The sequence below is a fragment of the Cimex lectularius genome, unplaced genomic scaffold, assembly GCF_000648675.2.
Source record: "Cimex lectularius strain Harlan isolate CLEC.00 unplaced genomic scaffold, Clec_2.1 scaffold250, whole genome shotgun sequence".
Taxonomy (NCBI): Eukaryota; Metazoa; Arthropoda; class Insecta; order Hemiptera; family Cimicidae; genus Cimex; species Cimex lectularius.
Genome location: NW_019393130.1, coordinates 511,089 through 534,039, shown reverse-complemented (window position 1 = coordinate 534,039; position 22,951 = coordinate 511,089). Strand labels below are relative to the sequence as shown.

General features: G+C 37.2%; 1 protein-coding gene across 2 annotated transcripts in view; it reads left to right on the top strand.

The window, feature by feature from the left end:
* LOC106665815 overlaps positions 1–22,951 on the top strand; it is a 115,272-nt gene that overhangs the window by 66,921 nt on the left and 25,400 nt on the right. For both annotated transcript variants that reach the window (XM_024229909.1, XM_014392557.2), the window contains exons 5-6: positions 16,519–16,753; positions 16,811–17,023. In XM_024229909.1, coding sequence (XP_024085677.1) covers positions 16,519–16,753; positions 16,811–17,023 — 448 coding nt within the window. The remainder of the gene's footprint in view (positions 1–16,518; positions 16,754–16,810; positions 17,024–22,951) is intronic.

The window sequence follows — 22,951 nt, the reverse complement described above, 5'->3', positions numbered from 1 at the left end:
AAGGATTTGATACGATGGATGTTGCATGGCTTGGCAAAACCGCACAGGGTATATAGAAGTCCAAAGTGGTCTCAGTAACTCTTGAATAAGGACTTCGTAGTTGTCCAAGTCGTTTGTTAATTTAAGTCTTCTGTGAGGATTCCACGACAGTCTGCGTCCACGACACTTGAATGGCAGAAGGTTGTTGCTGATGTAAATTGTAGGGCAAGACCGTTTTTTCAATGTGAATGTTCGCTGAGTACATTTTTCTCCATTCAGTTCTCCAGTTATTGCACCAATATTCGATAAGCTCAAGGTGTTCATGGATGTGGAGGTATCTTGGTTAGGATTCGAATTAGAGGACAAAATTCGTTATCATACCAGTAGGTCGTGTTAGTGTGTAGATCAGCAGTATATTATACAAAAGATAGGACCAAGAATGTCCCCTTGTAGGACCGTTTCCTTGGAATTTCTGACTCTCCCCACCAAAAAAAGTTTTTCATGTACATACTGTAATATTTTTTAATTTATTCGCAAAGCAAGTGCTGAAGTGCTGAATTCATCGTTCAGTTGTTAAAATCTTTTTTTCTAATTAAAGTTTATTATATCTTAAAGCAAACATTCAATAATTAATAAAAAACTTTCACTCTTTTGTGGAAATATTGTTAATTTTGAGAAATATTCTATTGGAATTTGTGTATTAGTGTTTGATTTGATTTTTGCTTAATAATCGTATCGAGAAAGTCTGAAAATAAAATTCGCGTCTGATGAGACACTATTGGAGAAAGTGGTCTGGCTGCGATGATGGAAGATGAAGAAATCAAATTATTTTAATTTCGTAACTCACTGAGTTCGCAAAGCTAGAAGTGCCAAAACTTGTAAATCAGTTCAATCTTATTACTGTTGTCCTGATGCTACTCTTAAAGCCAATGACACTTATAAAAAATATTTCTATTTCAACACCGTCTCACGGTTTGGTGTAATTTCTCGAAAGCGCGAAGAAACTGTTTGATTAGAAGGTTTCCGCATCGGGAAAGTGGCATTAACAAGTGTCGCTTAAAGTGCGAAGGGGTGAAAGTTTTACTTTGAAACCGCCGGCGTTTCCGCACGGATGTGGAAATTACCAGATACCACATACACTCGGTCTCTCTTCCTCCAACTCGGTCCCATCCTACCGTGTCTGGAGTCTAGCCAATCCACTCACTTTTCACCCAATCCGTAGACTCTCGTCTAACCGCGAATCGTCCTCAGAGATACGATCCAAATTCGGACGGTGTTTTTTTAAAATATTGTTACGAGATGGATAGACCTTGTATACATTTGTTTGTGTGATAATCAGGATCACAGAAATCTAAAAACTCCAAACTTCATGCCAAGTTTTTCTTTAATTTGTCAGCATCTTCAGGCCCTAATACGAAAAAATATATAATGTGTGGGACCGTTAGTTAATGATTATTTGCAGATCGTGAAATGCGATCTGGTGTGACGTAGGTTTAGAAAAACATTTTCTTTATCCGGCCAACGTTTCGATCTTTATTGAGATCATCTTCAGGGATCAAAGTGTTTATTTTCCGAGTAGATGTGTCATTCGACACACAAAAATCACACATCTACACGGACAACAAACACTTTGAGCCCTGAAGATGATCTCAATGAAGATCGAAACGTTGGCACGATAAAACATTTTTCTAAAACCGACGTCACGCCAGACCACATATCACGATCTGCAAATAATCAATATAAAAAAAATATCTGTGGTCGAATTGACAAGTCACAATATTGGCCTCATTCTGAGTTAGTTTACAATTCATCAGGTACATATGTAGATGTTTATAAATCCTTGATAATAAGTAAATAACACATAAAACAACAAATGAAATATCAAAAATACTAAAAAAACTATTAGATAAATGATTTTTCACCAATGTGGTTAATTTAATAAATAAAATAAAATATCGGCGAACCTTAGGAAACGATAAAATTCCATTCCAACATTTAATTATTGAACATAAAGTGAAAAGATGGATCATATCTGGCATACCTTTTTCTGTTTTTTTTTATAGTCAATTATATTCTCATAAATATTACTTATACCCATCTTGTCTATCTATATATTACAGTTGTTTTTATGTATAACTTTTCTTTAAACTTTCGTTTGCTTGACACAGTTTCCTTGTCCAATATTTTGTATTTTTTAAATCGGGTAGGTGTTTTGATTCATGGACATGATGTGATAGTCATGTACCTTGTATACTTCCACTAATTTCGTGTTCCGCTTGACCAATTAATATATTCAATTAATTAAGGTTTTAGTTGAGATAAAAAATTCAATGGCACGAGCAGGATTCGAACCCACGATCTTCGGCTTGATACGCCGCTGCTCTACCACTTGAGCTATCGTGACCTCGATCCACTCGGACACTAACTTCCCATCTCAACCGCATTTGAATTTTCCCTCCTTTTTGCCATTTTTCAAAAAGCAGGGAAAATTCAAAAGGTGGGGTTGAGATGAGAAGTTAGTGTCCGAGTGGATCGAGTTCACGATAGCTCAAGTGGTAGAGCAGCGGCGTATCAAGCCGTGTGATCGAATCCCGCTCGTTCCATTGACTTTTTTATCTCAACTAAAAACCTTAATTAATTTAATACCTTGTTTACTTTGATTTTTGCAATCTTGTTTATGTTGTCCTATTCAGACACCCAGTCTTTTTCTCCTAATACACACAATTTTTTTCAATTTATCTTGTAGATTGCCTGTGCTTGGTTTTCTATCTTTTCTTTACTTTTCATGTTTCGGTGTAAATGGGATATTTTGTTACAATATCTTAAGTTATCAGAATATTCGGAGCAGATTTAGTAAACATCCTTTTTGGTTTTTCCGAAATTTTAGGTATATAAGTTAATGTTTTTATAGATCGCTATACCGATAAGTTATTTTTGATAGTACTATGTTGTGTTCCTCTGATAATATCCGGACTAGGTGGATTTTTCTTTTATGAATAGATGAATAAGGTAGATTCATAGAGATTTTGGGTAATTATTTTTATGCAATATATTTATTATTTTCTTTTCATTCCCTTCCCAGTACCGTTCATTGCGGATTGTCAGCACACTAAAAATCAAATTGAGGCCACAATTTATCTTTAAACTGAAGTGGTGTGCAGATTTAAAATTGAAATATCTGTCCGTATATTTTTTTCTGTGCCAGTCTGTATAAATATATCCATCCTGATATCTTACCACTTTTACATCTTGGTATGGAATGTACCCATTCTTTTCCTTCTCGGATGTAAATTTTTTGGCAGCTGTTGAAGATTGATAATATTTCAGGCAAGGATTTTATGGAGATCGGGAGATGCGGTCTGGTGTGACGTAGGTTTTAGAAAAACATTTTCTTTGTCGTGCCAACGTTTCGATGTTTATTGAGAGCATCTTCAGGGCTCAAAGTGTTTGTTTTCCGTGTAGATGTGTTATTCTTGTGTGTCGTATTGTGTGCTATTCTTGTGGGCACTCTCAACACGCAATATTACACATAGAACAAAACAAACATAAACATATTTTTATATAAGGTTTTGGTTGAAATGAAAAAGCTAGTGCACGAGCGGGATTCGAACCCACGATCTTCGGCTAAATACGCCGCTGCTCTACCACTTTAGCTATCGTGACTTCCCTCCACTCGGACACAAACTCCCCATTTCAACCAGCAACCTTTCGAATTTTACCTCTCTTTTGCCATTTTTCAAGGTAGGTTCAGATGGGGAGGTGGTGTCCGAGTGGATGGAAGTCACGATTGTTTAGGGATGGAATTGTTTGAGGATCGAAGTCACGATAGCTCAAAAGGAGCGGCTTTTAGCTGATGGTCGTGGGTTCGAATCCCGCTCGTCACACTGCCTTTTTTTATTTCAACCAATACCTTACATAAAGATTAATTATTTTTAATAGTCAAAAAACCTTTATTTCAATAATTAATTTTTTCACTACAGTTAGGAACATTTGGGTCGAAAATGATCTTAGTAAAACTTACTACATGGATATCTATGATCGTTTGTTAGTTTTGTATGTTGTCAGTTAGACAGAAAAATTCATCATCATGAATAAATCATTCACCGACCACCATTATCGTTAAAGCAAACAAACTTATATTACCGAGAGCCAATAAACGCCAGAAAAGTGTCAACTCAAAAAGGAGTAGTTTTTTAGGGGTAGTTCCGCTAAATTTTTAAAGGTTTTTGATTTACCGTAAGTCTTGGAGAAACGAAAGACAATATTGATGGTTTATGACAGTTTTTATTATGCCGTGTACTTATCACATAACTCAAAAAAAGTAAACTTCTCTTTGTCTCTCCTATAAAATTTTCTTTTGTTGAGTTATGTCACTTTTCCTGCTAGTGTGCTATATTTGCTCAATAGCTTATATTTATAAAATATTTATTATATGTATATATATATATTTACTTATTGTTGCGCCAAATTCGAGGCGACTAACGAAAACTAGTCCTTAAGTCTTGTAGAATCACTTTATTAAGAAATGTCCATAACTGGTATTTCTTCGTTCCCTGTTTCTCGCCGGCAACCCACTCAGCTCATGAGGAAACTTTTAACAAGCGCCCCTTTCCGCCCCCGGCGCCCCCACGCCACCCTAAGTCTTCCGCCTACCACCGAGAACAAATGTCTTCAACTAACTAATCCCATTTCTAAATTTTACATTATCCGATTTTCCACTTTCACCCAAGGGGAAATAAGATTAGTTTGAATCAAACTCTAGCGCTTTCCACTTCGGGAAACATCCGAATAGAAAATCGGTCGGAGGAAGGGGGCAAGCAACTTGGGAGAATTTCCCCAAATAACGGACCCGATTCGACCAGAATTAGCTTAAACGACCCTGCTAAGTTTCTCGTGCCACAAGTAAAGGAAAACTTTACTCTTTTTTTCTCTGAAAATCTTTATTAGCCAGAAAAAACACCTAACGTCCAAGAAAGACAAAAAGTATTTATTCAATTTGTAAATTTATCTAAATATTTTCCAATGTTGAAAAAAAATTCCAGTCGTCCATTCATAATATTCAATATACAATGTTAAAACGCAATGTTTCCTTAAGATAAATAAACATTACTCTTCGGAAATCGTGAGATGCGGTCTGGTGTGATGTAGGTTTCAGAAAAACATTTTCTTTATCATGCCAACGTTTCGATCTTTATTGAAATCATCTTCAGAGCCTGGGATTTACAAACATTGTTTACATTTAACAAATACATGTAGGATATGGAAAGAAGTGAATTTATACAATGGAAAAAAATTATATTTTTTATGTTCAAAGTATTTCTACTCACTCAAAGTGTTTGTTTTCTGCGTAAGTGTGCCATTCTTGCGTGTCGGGTTGAGAGTGCCAGTGAGATAAATTGTTTGGTAAACTTAATTGTTTTACATAAATTTATTCAGGTGTTTTGATAAATTTTCTTCCTAACCATCATAATTAAATAATTTTTATAAAAACTTACGATTTTTTATCTCGTTTTATTTGGTTAACATTAAAATAGGAATGCTGTAATTAATTAACGACAAAATTACAGATACATAATTCGAAATAAACTATAAAAAAATTTGAGTGTCTTTTTTATTTATTTATTTTTTTTGCATTGGATTTTTATCCGTGCCTCAAATATGGTATTAATTTTCAATCAATAATTGTTTACTTTTTAAGTTTGACATAGTGTTAAAACAAAAATTAAATTAAATGAAAAATCTTTCAATTAATTAAGGTTTTTAGTTGAGATGAAAAAAAGTCAATGGCACGAGCGTGATTCGAACCCACGACCTTCGGCTAGATACGCACCACTTGAGCTATCGTGACCTCGATCCACTCGGACACTCCCATCTCAACCCCACCTTTGAATTTTCCCTCCTTTTTGCCATTTTCAAATGTCGTGTAATCTATTTGATTCTTGGCGACAATTGAAATTGCCATGGAGAGTTTTAGTGAAGATATGCTTCATTTTAACTTATTCAATTCACTAGTTTTCATGGTCCGCGTAACCAATTAATATATTTCAATTAATTAAGATTTTTAGTTGAGATAAAAAAATCAGTGTCACGAGCGGGATTCGAACCCACGACGTTCGGCTAAATACGCCGCTACTCTACCACTTGAGTTTCGTGACCTCGATCCACTCGGACACTAACTTCCCATCTCAACACCTGCCTTTGAATTTTCCTTCCTTTTTTGCCATTTTTTCAAGCAGCATTCTAGCAAAAATGGCAAAAAGGAGGGAAAATTCAAAAGGTGTGGTTGAGATGAGAAGTTAGTGTCCGAGTAGATCGAAGTCATGATTGCTCAAGTGGTAGAGCCGCGGCGTATCTAGCCGAAGATCGTGGGTTCGAATCCCGCTCATGACACTGACTCTTTTATCTCAACTAAAAACCTTAATTAATCGAAAGATATTAATTGGTCACACCGACCACGAAAACTAGGGAATTAAATGAAAAATTGAAATAAATATTTGTTTTATTATTTGTTATTTAAACGTTAAGATGATTTTACAAATGAGACGACCTCGCTATATATATATATATTTCTTGACTCTAATATAGTGTGGTAACTATGGATTATCCTTATTATTATTATAATTATTATTGGTAACTATGTATCCAGGCAAGGCTGTAAATAATTTTTTCTATTCCTTCTCATATCTAGAACAAATCATGATTAAATATTTCATTGAACACTGTTCTATACAGAGCTCGCAAACGTCTGTAGCAGATCTGTTTATTTTACGCATATATCGACCACATATGGCATGGTTTGATCTGAGCCTGGCTATAACTTTGCACATCTCTTTATTTACATGTTGTTTGAACCAGGATGCCTTAATGTTAGGTTGAATATTTTTGTGAAATAGCCCTTTGTTTGAATGTTTGTACATTAGTTGCCACTCGTCTGCTAGAGCCCTTTTTAATTGATTTTTGATTTCGGTGTAATGAATTTGTAACAAGCGTTCTTTTCGGTTGTGAGCAGCTTCCTTTGCCAGCCTGTCCAATCTCTAATTATATTCAATTGGCATGGGCCTTAACCCATGCAAACTTGACATTCTTACCGCTCTGCCTGAGACAATTAATTTTGGCTAGAACTTCAAAAATTATGGGATTGTCAGTAGCATGGTGTATATCCAAGGCAAGACACGTGGTGCCATCTTTCTTTGTTAAATTAATACCTTTTGGCATTCGAGTTTTTTTTGGGGGGCTATATTTTTTAATAAATTCTGAAAATAATTTATACTTGGGCGTGCGATTATTTCTTTGAGGTTTTGTCTCCTTATTAATGTTCTCTGTAAGTTTTCTTCAAGACAGTATCTTTCATACGCGTAGATTTCTCAAAAACTGACTATATACATGCATCACCTTGGGTTCTATCTCGACTCTTGTCTAACCTGGAATCAAGATATACGATCTAAAAGACAAGAATTAAACAAACTTGGGACTACTGTATAAATTATTATCAAGAAGATCACACGTTTCAAAAAAACCAACCTCACCCTTTATAAGACCCTATTGGACATACGGAGTAGAACTGTGGGCCACTGCCAAACCTTCCAAAGGTCCTTCTAAACCAGCCCTCAGAACCATTGTCAACGCTCCTTAGTACATTTCCGATACTTTCATAATGACCTCCAAACCCTTCGTCAATACCATTATCCCGAACGAATTTTCCACATTCCATGAAAAACTTTTCTCACATCGTAACACATTAGCTCAATATGTCCAACATTCCTCACCTCTGCAACCCAGTAAGGCGATTAAAGCAGCGATAGGCCTTCTGGGACCTTCTTAGGTGTAGTACATAACTATTCAGAAAACTGGGAGAGCGACATTGGTTGCTTGATTCCTTCAAGATATATGCAAATGATAAATAAGATTGCATCTCATTACATAACCTGTATAAATTGTACAGGCGGTAATAAATAAATATAAAAAATCTATAGGATATGTCAATGATTTTTCGTTTAAAATAATATATCAGTATTTCATATATTATTGTATGTTATTGTACGAACCTATTGGCATGTAAAAGCCTTGTTGTTAAGGGACAAAAATAGCATTAAATATAAAATTTGAACGCATGTTTTGGATTTTTGAATGAAGAAGGGTCATCATCACCCGATTAAGGATAGGCCCTACGAGGTTGACACACGGACAATTCCTTTGGGGCCAAAGCCCGCGTTTGTGTCCGGCATGCAGAGATAGATTGCTCAAACAGTCCCACCTAGTTTAAAAGTGCAATTTCTTGGCTTAATAAAGAAAGCTTTAGGAATGCCGCCCGATATGAGAAATTTGTTGGAGCATGGCAGCGAGTATGTGGGTCTCCTGTTTCGACTTTTAGAGGAAACACTAGACAACCCACTAGTGTATATTTATGACAGCAGAGAAGCCCTTGCGTAACAAGAGCGATGTCGATACGTGGCTTTCGGAGCAACTGACTAATAGAAGATGGATCATCCTCAAGCGATTAAGGATAGCCCATGCGAAGCGTACACCTTGAGTGCCAAAGTCCGCGTATGTGTCCGGCATGCAGAGAAAGGTGCTCGATGAGTCCAACCTAACTGAAGTGTGCTATTTCTTACCTACAAATCGAGAGCTTGTAGTAATGCCACCCGATATTAGAATTTTGTTGGAGCATGGCATGTGGGTCTCCTGATTCGACTTTTAGAGGAAACACTAGACAGCCCACTAGTGTATATTTATGAGAGCAGAGAAGCTCTTGCGTAACAAGAGCGATGTCGATTGGTGGCTTTCGGAGCATCAGACTCAAAGAAGAAGGGTCATCCTCAATCGATCAAGGTTAGGCCCTGCGAAGTGAACACCCTGAGTGCCATAGCCCGCGTATGTGTCCGGCATGCAGAGAAACGTGCTCGATGAGTCCAATCTAACTGAAGTGTGCTATTTCTTAGCTACAAATCGAGAGCTTGTAGTAATGCCACCCTTAATGACAATTGGGCTTGAACAAGGCAGCGAGTATTTGGGGACCCTGTTCCTATTCTTGAAGGAAAACGGGTTATTTCATTGTACATAGTAGTGTTGCATGTATTGTTTTGTGCCCACATTTTGTGTATGTATGAGAGCAGAGAAGCTCTCGAGTAACAAGAGCGCTGTCGATAGTTGGCTCTCGGAGGATCTGACTCATAGAAGAACGATCATCCTCAAGCGATTAAGGATATCCCATGCGAAGTGTACACCTTGGGTGCCAAAGTCCGCGTATGTGTCCGGCATGCAGAGAAACGTGCTCGATGAGTCCAACCTAACTGAAGTGTGCTATTTCTTACCGAGAGCTTACCGATTCTTCAAATCGAGAGCTTGTAGTAATGCCACCCTTAGTGAGAATTGTGCTTGAACAGGGCAATGAGTATTTGGGGACCCTGTTCCAATTCTTGGAAGAAAAAGGGTTATTTCATTGTACATAGTAGTTGCATGTATTGTTTTGTGCCCACATTTTGGGTATGTATGAGAGCAGAGAAGCTCTCGAGTAACAAGAGCGCTGTCGATAGCTGGATCTCGGATGATCTGACTCATAGAAAAAGGATCATCCTCAAGCGATTAAGGATAGGCCATGCGAAGCGTACACCTTTAGTGCCAAAGTCCGCGTATGTGTCCGGCATATGCTGCATGTTTTCGGTTACTAAATTGGCCTAGCTGGTGACAGATTTCGGGCCCAACCTCGGGGGCTGGACGTACAAGACCTAGGTCTAATCCTGAGCTACCAATACCCGAAGTGGGTCTCAAGGCCTGACGAATATTAGACTTGATTAAACATTGCAAAAGATGGAATTGCAGGGGGGGTGAAGTGATAAGCTCAACTCCACATCTGGTTGTATGTGCTTTTTGATCCTGTATAAATTCAAATCCAAATCTGTATTGAATTCAGACTTAACTAACTATTCTGAGCCATTATGAAGAACAAGGTCAATAAAAACTCGGCGGTGTTTTTGCTTTCGCTGCATTTAAAACTCTCCCACTTTTGTACCCATTAAAAGTTTGAGGGCCAACTTGAAAGTTCATAAATTTTAGTTAAATCTGCTCCGACTTAATGACAATTGTTTCAGAATCCACCGCTCACCATTAGGCCCCATTTAGGCATTCTTCCAACGGGTAGAACGAGAAGGGGCGATATAATTGTAATTGTCCTTCAATTCCTTTTCTTCACAGTCCCCCTCGACTGAAACTTTCTGTTTAAAAGCAGCAACGAGCCAGGCACAACTGCTCTTAATTGCTCGCGTTTCCGCCACGTGACACACGGCCTTATTTGCGGCCCGTGTCAATTTCATGAAACTTCCCTTATTAAATTATATTTAACTGTCGCAAAACACGATTTTAAAATATCCTTCTCTCACTCTCATACTCCTTCTCTCTTTCCAGCTCTCCTAGTTTTTCTCGTTTACTTTTATTATATTAATTCTTAAAAAGGGTTGAACAGGTTTTGTATATTAATATAATCTCGTCGTGAAAAGAACCGTTCTTTCCATGTTGGATGGCTTGGCTGAACCCCACAGCCCAACTCCTTAAGCCCAATTCGGTCAAATTAGTGTCGTGGATAGTGTTAGTTTAATGTGTGTACTCATTGGGGATTTGGGTTTGAGTTGTCAGTATCTTCAGTTATTCCTTTTTTGTTGTGTGTGTTCCATGTGGGATTGTGTTGGATAGGGGGATTATCTTATGATATATGTGCACTGGTGGACTTCTTCTACGTCACCAGCTCTTTTGTTCATTTAGATTGATGCGTCACCGAGTGCACCAGTTCTATTTCTAACCTATCAAACGTCTATCCATTCAGTTCCTTATATTCACACATCATCTTTCCCTAATTTTTCTCTTATTCATTCTCTTTCCCGTTATATCAAGTATATATCCTAAAATTGTGCTCTCACTCTCTCTCTCTCTCTCTCTCTCTCTCTCTCTCTCTCTCTCTCTTTCTTTCTTTCTCTCCCTCTCTCCCTCACTCTCTCTCACTCTCTCTCTCTTTCTTTTTCTCTCTCTCTATCTATCTATCTATCTCTATATCTATCTATCTATGTATCTATCTAATGTATCTATTAGACTATTTATATCTCTATCCATTTTTCTAACTGCCCAACTACCTATATATATGGCAACAATTTATCATTTATCTTTCTTTTAGTCATTCTCTCTCTCTCTCTCTCTCTCTTCCTCTCTCTCTCGCTCTTTCTCTCTGACTAACTAATCTATCTATTTATATATCAAGTAGATTTCGGAATATTGTGCTCTCACTTTCACACACTTACTCTCTCTATCCATCTGTTCATGTACCCATCTATCTATCTATCCATCTAACCATCTACCTCTTTATCTATTCATCTAGCTACTTATGTACCTATAACACGTATCTATCTTTCTTTTTTTCAATCTCGCTCTCTCTTTCTCTCTCTCACTCTCTCTCTCTCACTCTCTCTCTCTCTCTCTCTCTCTCTCTGTCTCTGTCTGTCTCTGTCTGTCTCTCTCTCTCTCTCTCTCTCTCTCTCTCTCTCTCTCTCTCTCTCTCTCGGTTTCTCTTTCTCTTTATACATCTGTCGGTCTACCTATCGGTCTATAAATCTATTTAACTACCTCCCTCTAATACAGTTTCGTGGTCCGCTTGACCAATTCATATAGAACAATTAGTTAAGTTTTTTAGGTGAGATAAAAAAGTCAGTGGCACAAGCGGGATTCGAACCCACGACCTTCAGCTTGATACGCCGCTGCTCTACCACTTGAGCTATCGTGACCTCGATCCACTCGGACACTAACTTCTCTTCTCAACCTCACCTTTTGAATTTTCCCTCCTTTTTGCCATTTTTCAAATGTCGTGTAATCGGATTGGATTCTCGACGACAAATGAAATGGCCACGGTGAGCTTTAGTGAAGTATACTTCATTTTAAATCATTAAATTCACTAATTTCGTGGTCCGCTTGACCAATTAACACATTACAATTAATTACGGTTTTTTAGTTGAGATAAAAAAGTCTTATCATAATCTGAAAATAAATTTATTCTTTTTTAATTTTAAATTAATTTATATTTTAGGTAATAAATTTTTGATTTAACGAGGGGTCGCAACACCATGGGCATTTTTTTAACCTAGTGATGATCGCTGTGCAAATGTCTCCTACGCCCCCTTGTATATTATATCTTAAACTCAAGTAATTAGTTGGTTTGGTAAAGAAAAATAATTAAAACTTTATACCATCAATCTGGTTTAAACATTGCTTATGAAATATAGGATTGTTACTACAATTTGGTCAGTAAATAGTAGCGTGATTTTAACCAAAAACCCAGCAGGTATTATGTCTAAAATGAATAGATTGAGGCTAAAAAGACCAGGCAGATATATGAAAAATCGTTCAATTGCTGTACTATTCCGTCAAAAAAATAAAGCGAGATCGACAGGATTCGTTATTGAATTATAGCCGCTGTAACACACCAACCGTCGATACGTCAAACCCGTATCGAATTTATTAATTCCGTAAATCCGCCTGGTTCACAAAAAACCGCCATTCCTCCCGTTAAACATTTTCCGAATATGAAAAATATCTTTACACCTATGGTTATAATAACTCGCAATTGTCTTTAACAAAAGATCGAAAAATAGTTACTCTCACATTGTGCCTCCTTTCATCGGTAAACATTTTATATTTATGTTGAACCGGCACACGGGCACTACTGGGTCTGTCTTCACTCACGGGTTTTTTGTTTGAGTTATTCAAACGCGTTTCGACATTACGCCATCTTCAGTGATAAACTGTCTGTCATTTAGTCTGAGTGGGGTTTATATAGTGTTGCGTCCGTCGCTTGTCGCTGGGGGCGTTGCGTTAGGGGGCGTGGTTTTTGTGCTCGTTGGTCGGTCTTGGTGGCGGTTATTTCCGTTGTCAGTTATTATTTGTGCGTTGTTGGTTTTTTGTTTTTTCCTGGTGTTGGTTACGTTTTGTTCTTCTGAACGTTTTCGTTTTTTGTTATGGAGTGTTTTTAGTGGTGTGAAGGTGGTGTGTGATTTTGAGTTTGTTTGTATATCTCGAGGTTCTCCAGTATGTTTAGTTTTCGTCCTTTTTGTGCGTTGTGTATTAATGTCATGCTTGTTTCTATTGTGTTTGGTTCATGGTTGTAGTGTATTAAGTGTGTAATACCATTATTAAATCATTGGAAAACCATTTTCCCCGACTGATCATTCACTCATTTTCCTTCTCATACATTATGATAGTACAGAAAATCTACAAAAGGAAAAATTTATCTAATTAAAGTATCACGCTAATACATACTTATTTGTACAATCAACTATTGCCATTACTAGGCAAAAACCTTTCATCAAAATTCATCACAGTTTTTAAGCATGATAAATTGTTGAAAGTGATTTGTTGACAAATTGTCATCGATTTACCTTTACTGTCGGTAGAGTGACCTGATATCGATCCTAGGTATTGCTTTAAGAGAAACATCTTTTTTTTTTTATAAAATGGCAAAAAAACTGTCGTGCCGCGTTGTGTGAACCGTTTAGGGAAATTAAATCCATGAGGAATCAAAGGAGATTGAGGTTAATTTAATATTCAAGGACAATAGAAACAGAATTACTAGAGGGGTACTTCCCCTTTGAAGAACCGCTGGCTATTTTGTTTGTGCCTTGGTCGAAACGTGCATAGTCATTTAGGACGATAGACGATGACCCCCCGATGTCCGGATCAACCCTTGGAAATTGTTGTTTTCCTAAATACACACATTCATTCGTCCATCACCCGGGCAAACTTTGTTCATTTAATCCACCCTTTCTCTTTTTATCCTAATGGCGTTTTTTAACCCACCCCTTGTTTTTCCTCCCTAAACTCGTACTTTCCCATTAAATGGTGGGATGTTCGTAGTTCCCTCCGGTATTTGTTCTAGAGTCGGGGAGTAAATGTGTGTGTTATTTTTAAAATAGAATGAGATTACCGAGCTCTTTTCCATTGTTATTTTCATGGTTAGAGAACTGATGAAATCTATCCTTTTAAAACTCTTTCAGTTAAAACAAGACGAATGGAAAAACTTCGTGACAGTTTTTCAATTAAAAAAACGGACATCACGAAGACCGAAGTTTGAACATCCCGCGAATAACACGCACGCCGATCAATGAATCACGGCCTTCATAATTTTACGTGAAAATATAAAACAGAATTTTTATTAAGCGTGAAATGGCTTGTTATTGTGTTTGGAGAAATTTTTTCCCGAATCGATACCCTCTTCGCGAGAATTAAGTGAACGTCAAATTAAAGGCTGGAAACAATCCGAGACTTAGAACACTGAAAGCCCGAGGCGGAAACTTTCTTCAAATGCCGATGGAGATTTATCATCGACATCCGAATAATTGAAATGCTTCGGAGTTATGGGAAGTTTCTCAGAACGAAACAAACGCTTTCCGCCAACGATGCCCTCGGAGAGTTGCACTTTTAGGCCAAAGACTAATGACTAACTAATTACTTAGGACGTCAAAACTATCTTTTCACGCAATCCATCAGTAATTCGAGCTTCGTACTTTACAATAGATGTCCGGCAGGCCTCAAGAAATTCACCCACCTAGGTTCTATCTATCTATTCACCGAGGTTGGGCTCCCGGTGGTGTCCTCAAGAGCTAGGTCAGGTCAATTTAGCCTTAGCAGAGTCACACGAGGTCCAGTGCATTAGATCCTGTCTGCAAAAACGGGGGAGGGTGTATGGCCATCTGTACCACGGGGTAACTGAAAAGTTTCAAATTCAGCCCTAGTTACACTTGAAAAGGATTCGTGGTGGTGCGTGGTGACGCCCCTGGCGGGAACTTAGACAGAGGCTGTCTTCTATCTGTGACCTCAGCGAAGCTTGCGTATGGCCCACGTAAAACCCCCCGGCCTCACGGGAGACGTTGCGACCGGACGACAGCATGTAAGCGTTGAGGACGTAATGATCATGCTACAGTCCCTCGAATGCGTAAGTAAGGGAATGGAAGCGGGTAGTGACCCTTGGGAAGCGAAGGATCGGACCATCTAGGCTGAGCTTATGGCGTCCGTCGAATGCGCGTGACAGGTGTAGGCTGAGCTCGATAAGGGACTTTACCGTAGGCGGTGCTCATCTATGGGTTGGTTAGCAATTCACTTTAAACTAAACCGCTGCTGGGGCGTTCCCGGAAGTTTCTACGCTGGGGGAGCCTCTATACTCAGAGAGATAGAGTGGCCTTCTCTATCTAGTGAGTACGCGGGGGAGGGGGACGGGCTGATGTATTTCGGCCCGTTAGTCCCTCTCGTGCGGCATACGACCCGATGCACAATGCGGGCCCGACCATTCGGAGTGGACAAGCGGAGAGCGTGGTTGTGCTGGCCCTTAGGGGCTGGGAAACCTCTACACCAATGCTGCGACGGTAACACCATTCCGTCGTATGCAGAAGTGCGTCAGATCTCATCTTGAGAATCAAAACGTCCGATAAGGACGCTAAAGATCCTCTTGTCTTGTTGACGATGGGTACTCGGGAACACAAGGTCCGCTTGACCAATAAATATATTACAATTAATTAAGATTTTTAGGTGAGATAAAAAAGTCAATGGCACGAGCGGGATGGCAAAAAGGAGGGAAAGTTCAAAAGGTGGGGTTGAGATGGAAAGTTAGTGTCCGAGTGGGTCGAGGTCACGATAGCTCAAGTGGTAGAGCAGCGGCGTATCTAGCCTAAGATCGTGGGTTCGAATCCCGCTCGTGCCATTGACTTTTTTATCTCAACTAAAATCCTTAATTAATTTTAATGTACAATATATTATTGTATTTATATATAAGTATGTCCCAAAGAGGTGTGTCCCAAAAATAGCGCAAGATTTGAATTTGCCCCCATTTTTGAAACCAGGCCCGAACAATATTCCAATAATAATGAAAGCTTGGCGGCCGCAGTTGGAAAATTTTATACAAAATATGGTCAAAATAGTGTTTTAAACTCGTCAACTGTGAAAAGATTAATTGAAAAATTCAGGAAGACTGGATCAGTCTGAGACGCTAAACACACCGTAGTCCAAAAACCCTTCAACTGTCGATATCGAAGCAGTTCGTGAAAGTGCTGGTGAAGACCCAGGAACATCAATTCGGTGTCGTGGACAAGAACTTATAGAAAAACCTACTTAGTTGAAATATTGTTCAATAATGAAAACACGTTGTTGTATCGTATAACGCTCCATTTTTACCAACCTTAACCTCTCAGCTGTCAAATTATTCTTTTTTCAGGGTTGCCAACAATGCAAAAATGGCGGCAAATTCAAATCTTCGTTAATTTTGGGACACCCTTTATATAATTGTATGTAGGTTGGCAGGTTAATGGAGGAATATAAAGTACCCCATCTATTAAATAGAATGAATGCAAGTATGTAGGTGTGAATGTATTTATTTGTGTGAGTGTGTGTTAACGTAATATATCTGATTTATCTCGTAGTTGAAATATGCTAGAAAAAATTTAACTTGAGAAGAAGTTTTAAAGAAAAAGAATCTATTTTTAAATGTTAATGTTTTTATTTATTTATGTTTTTCAGGGCCTTTATTGAACACGGGATTCCATTTTAATGTTGGAAACTGGCCCGGCCACGTCGAGACAGCCGGGAGCAGAAATTCAACATGCGACTGGCTCCTCACGACCGAAGATCTGGCCAAAAGCGGTGACTCCGAGGGGATCTTTTTGTCCGTGGCCCATTGGTACCCGCCGCACACGTCCTGCACCTACCTCATACAGGGTCAAAAAGACCAAGTAGTACGTCTCTACTTTCCGAGGTACACAAAACAAGACCGGCCCGTTTACTGTTTATTTACTTGGAATTTTTTTCGCAGTTTCCGCATAAACAGGATCGAATCGCCCATAGCGGTTTTCGACGGAGATTGCGGCGAAAGCCTGACTCTTTACGACGCATCCTGGCCCGACGACTCAAGGATCATCAAAACCTTCTGCGACACGTTTTCCAGGGCTATGGAAAAACACGATTTCGTCTCGACTGGGAACGCCCTGTTTGTCAGATTTGAAAGCAAAACCGGAAGTTACTCTGGGCAAGTCATATAACTTTTTCTTACAAACCTACAATTTGCTCACATTCTCCCTGTTTAGAACCCGTATCTCCCAGAATGAATCATCATTCTTGTCTTTTTCATTCAATCTGCCTTCATTTTATATCTCTCTTTGCAGTATCTAATAAACAATTACCTAATTTACATCCTCAAATACAAGCACAACGACAAAAAATTATCTAGAGAAGATTCAATCGAAGAACGAAAGTTTAAAAAATTCTCGATCATTTGCACAAAGGAAACAACGGCGGTAGGTCATGGAGGAAAATTAGGCAGTTAAAACTAAACAGACAATTTCCAATAAGCGGTTTACATTATAGGTTAATATTCATCTGGGATATTACTCAGAGTACTTACCACTTATGTTTGACTTAGGCACACGCTAAATTGACGTTCATAATAAGCTGAATCTTAAGTAGTTTTCGATATTGATCAGACTGAAACGAACACATAATATTTTGACTAGACGTTTTCTGTTCTAGACGCAACACAATTTAGGTCTACGTACTTTACTACTTAAATTAATTATCCTTTTTATACAAAGTCTTGGCTGAGAAGAGTGAATAATTTTTTTACATCCTCCGATACATAAATATTTTTTATCTTCATCATGAGGTTGTATAAGTTTTATTCATAACCGTCCAGGTCACATGGGAACGTCATGAGGGGCAATAGTTCAACCAAAAACCCGAAAGCTTTTGCGGACGGTATCCAAACCATGATTTTTGATGTGACCAGCATTTCCGTGTAACCTTCTTGGTATTCAAGCGGATAGATTTTTACCAAACTACTCAATAATTTCAATTAATTAAGGCTTTTAGTTGAGATAAAAAAAGTCAGTGTCACGAGCGAGATTCGAACCCACGACTTTCGGCTTGATACGCCGCTACTCTACCACTTGAGCTATCGTGACTTCGATCCACTCGGACACTTACTTCCCATGTCAACCCCACCTTTTGAATTTTCTTTTTTTTATCTCACCTAAAAACGTGAAGTCTTTTCGGAGGATCTACGGAAGAGGTCAAACACAGAGAAAACTTCCGTTCGGAGCTTTCGACAGTTTTATACTGTCATCTTCAGGGCCTGTTTTATAATCATATAAAAAAACAATTAAAACATGAAAAAAAAGGCACAAAAATTGAATATCTTACTTAAACCTTAATGGGGAATTAAACGACATGGTGTTTTGGGCACAGAAGTACATTATGTTTTTTGGGGCGCAGCTTCTAAACATTATTTAAATTGAATAAATTAATAATTAAAAATTATAACTAAAATTACAATAAGAATTAAAAACGTGGTGGAGAAAGGTTACCTCATATAAATATATACCTCTAAAAAATTAGTAAAATCTTCCTTTCTTTCTTGTTCAGGTACATGNGATCACAAATCAAAACCAAAAAAACAAACCCTCTTCGACGAGAGGAAAAAAGGCTACGGGATACACTCGTTTTTTCTCCCCTAGTTAACAAAATCTGCCACTAGGGCGACGTTCTCATTTCCCTCCTTTGCTTAAAATTCTTGTATTCGTTTAGGAGGCCTGCATAGACCGAAATGAATCCCAACTTATCAGTTTGTAGATTACAAGTATTTGGGGTGACACTGATATATCCTTTTTCGGTCAGTAATCTCCTTTCCAAGTTCGACTCCCCGGACAAAATTTTCGGGGAATCGAACTTGAAAAAGTGATTACTGTTTAACGCATGGGTAGCAAGTACCGATATCTTTTTCTTATTCTCGCAATCCAACCTGTGTTGGTTCAACCGCGCAGACAATTTTTGCTTTGTTTGACGTACATAGTTGACATTACATTCACCACACGACACCTGATAGACCACATTGCAAAGTGATCCGATTGGTTCTTTTGTTTTTAGATTTGCATGTAATATATTTAGGTTGTTCTTATATTTATAAGCAATACCTACATCCCCAACTTTATGCTTGAAGAGCCATTTTAATTTTTGAGACACTTCAGGTATATACGTGATAGACCTGAAAAAAGTAGGTTTTGCCACCCCATTGTTTACCATTTCGATTTGTTGTACAATCGCATTTTGGTTTGGAAAATCATTTTCAATATTTACAGAGTTATTTTTCATTTCGACATTGACATTACTTACATTAAAAGTCGTTTAATTCCCCATTAAAGTTTAAGTAAGATATTCAATTTTTGTGCAATTTGTTTTTTTTTCATGTTTTAATTGTTTTTTTATATGATAATAAAACAGGCCCTGAAGATGACAGTTTAAAACTGTCGAAAGCCTGGCGAAAACCGAAAGGAAGTTTTCTCTGTGACTAAATCATTTACATAAATGAAGAAAAAGACGGGATCTAGGAGTGAGCCCTGTGGTATCCCTTGCTTAAAAATTTTCATAAGCGGATTTTACATATGGCAGAACTTATTTGCAAGTCACACATGCTTCTAGTTCATTCAACATTATTTCATGATTAAAAGTGTCAAAAGCCTTGTATAATTAATTTCTAATTATTATCACTAGTTTATTTCCTTCCAAGGATGTGTGTATAGTTTTAACTAAACTAGTTAGTAAGTATTTTAGTCACTTCTTTTCCGAAACCGTATTGAATTTAAAGAAGAGTACTGATCGTCGTAACAATATTCCTATTGATTAACAAACTGTGAGAGGTTTAATGATTCAAGAAAATCTTGAATTCCAAATGGCCTTCTTGAAAATCGGACCCAAAGTTGAGATGTTCATTATTAATTCCAATCGAGTCGCACAGCTTAATCTGATGAAAGAAAAGAAAGGGGGGAAGAAAAGTTCTTTTACGCTTTCATTAAGCCGATTCCTTAAACATGAAAGTAGTTTTGAAAAGAAGCTAGGAAAAGTTTCCATCTCCACCCGGCTTCCCACAACACAAAATGATAAGTATTTAATTTTCTAAAAGATTCTAATCCTAAGTGAAGACTCCAGTGTTAATAACTTTAAAACCTCTTTATTAATACTCCACACCCGAAAAGTTTCATTCCGGTGGGATTAGGAACTCGATGGAACATCATTTCCCCGTTATTGGTTTGAGAACGGGTTCAGGGGAGGTTCATTTTTAAATAGCTTCTTTATTACAGAGAGCTTGAAAAAATAAAAGAAGTTCGAAAACTGTAGAAAACAGGCCGAAGTCAGTCAATTAGAGAATTAATTTTATATCAATGGCAGTCGTTTAACTCCAATACAGTCCTTTTTATCCTGAATAATGAACCTCTATAATTAATTAAAAAGTAATTTGAAATTAATTAAGGAAAGTTTATTAATTTTGAATAAAATAGAAACTTAAGAAAGGAAAAACGTTTTTAAATCCTGGTAGCTCCATCTAATGAAGAAATCACAATGAAAGCGTTGCTTTTGGATTGTGCCCATAATTTGTAATTTTACGAACTTTTGGCAAACGAATTTCTGCCAAATGTTTGAAAGTTAAAAACCACCTTTTGTGTGAATTTGTTAAGAAATGTTTTGTACAAATAAACTTATTTGATTAATATTCAATAAAATTAATTCATTCTTGACTCGCACTACGCACTACTGTAGTTCTATTTTTAATTATTTCTTAGCTTCTTTTCTTTTGGTGAATTCAAGATCTTTATTTATTTATAATTTTTTATTATAATACAATTAATTAAGGTTTTTAGTTGAGATAAAAAAGTCAATGGCACGAGCGGGATTCGAACCCACGATCGGCTAGATACGCCGCTGCTCTACCACTTGAGCTATCGTGACCTCGATCCACTTGGACACTAGCTTCCCATCTCAACCGCACCTTTTGAATTTTCCCTCCTTTTTGCCATTTTTCAAATGTCGTGTAATCGGATTGGATTCTCGACGACAACTGAATTGGCCACGGAGAGGTTTAGTGAAGTTTACTTCATTTTAAATCATTAAATTCACTAATTTCGTGGTCCGTTTGACCAATTAATATAGTACAATTAATTAAGGTTTTTAGGTGTGATAAAAAAGTCAGTAGCACGAGCGGGATTCGAACCCACGACCTTCAGCTTGATACGCCGCTGCTCTCCCACTTGAGCTATCGTGACCTCGATCCACCCGGACACCAACTTCCCAACTCAACCGCACCTTTTGAATTTTCTCTCCTTTTTGCCATTTTTCAATTTTGTCAAATTTTGCCATTCCTTTTTTTTATCACAACTAAAAACCTTAATTAATTATAATATATTAATTGGTCAAGCGGACAACGAAATTAGTATTTTATTATAATGATGAATGCTTAGGTTAATTTCAATAATTCACTTCTTCATTAATCATCACATTTATAGAGTTGTATTATAATTAAAATGATTTATTTTACACCAAAATCTATCAACGTGCTCAACTGACTGTGTTTCGGCCAATGGTCGGTTTTATCGCGTTTCTATCTTACTACTTGTTTACATTATACAGCTGACTCGTTCTTCAGTAAGAACGAGTTTGAAGGCACGATTTATTTTTTTGGCACTGTAAATATTTATTAAATTGTTATATTATAAAAGCTGCCGTCCCACTAGGAAGCATTCTTGGTCCCATCCTTTTTTATCTATACTGATGATTTATCTTCACAGCCAATACGATCGTCATCACCTACGCACAAGTTAATAAAATTTTGCCCTGTTATTATTTGTGTTTTTGCTGTTTTTCGGTGTAAACCTCTTACAGCGTTTGCTTTTATTTTATTTTTTATTTATCACATTATTTGCTTTAATAAATTTCTAAATTAATATTTTTTTTTCAATCACAACAGGTCTCCCTGCACAGATCTTCAGCCGTTATAATTATATTACAACGTTTCCGGGATGGACCGCTGGGCGGCGTTCTGGTTTTACAGGGATTTTTTTCCCCTGAGAGGTTTTATAACAATTTTTAAATGTGTAGAGATTAGTGACCGTTAATCGATAGTTATTCAGATATCGTGAGATGCGGTCGAGTGTGATGTAGGTTTCAGTAGGTTCAGAAAAACATTTTCTTTATCGTGCCAACGTTTCGATCTTTATTGAGATCATCTTCAGGGCCTGGGATTTACAAACATTGTGTAATTGTGCCATTCTTGCGTGTCGTGTTGAGAGTGCCAGTGAGATTTTGCTGTTTTATGTTTGTGTAAGGCGTCGGCTTCTTTGAAGTGAAATTGTCGGCTTATTTGTATATTTACACAAAATTGTCTTTTATATACCGACTTCCTTCCCCACCCCTTCAACACCAAACATATATAAACATAAAATCTCACTGGCACTCTCAACACGACACGCAAGGATGGCACAATTACACAGAAGACAAACGCTTTGAGTGAGTAGAAATACTTTGTTTGAATATAAAATATATTTTGCATTGTATAAATTCACTTTTCCTCATCCTAAATGTAATTGTTAAATGTAAACATTGTTTGTAAATCCCAGGCCCTGAAGATGATCTCAATAAAAGATCGAAACGTTGGAACGATAAAGATAATGTTTTTCTGAAACCTACATCACTCGACCGCATCTCACGATATCTGAATAACAATTTTTAAAGAGAATTTTTGGCGGTTAGAACATTTTTAAACAATATAAATAGACTATTTTGACTAGTAATAAAAACATGAGCACAGTGAAACAATTAAATAAAAAGATTGTTAAATAGATCTTACTAGCTTAAATAAACCCGTTAGACTATATACCCTTACAAATCTGAACAAAAATTTCATATAAATTATTTAAATATATACATTACAACTTAGAGTAGATATTTCATATAAGTAATTCAATTGTATACTCATATAAACATGATACTAATGAAAACAAAATAAATAACTTAATTTACTAAGACATGCCAGCTTAAATAACCTTAACGGACTATATAAATTTATAACTTTAAATATAACTTAACAAATATATAATTTAACTATGTACATATACAACATAAAAACAAGACA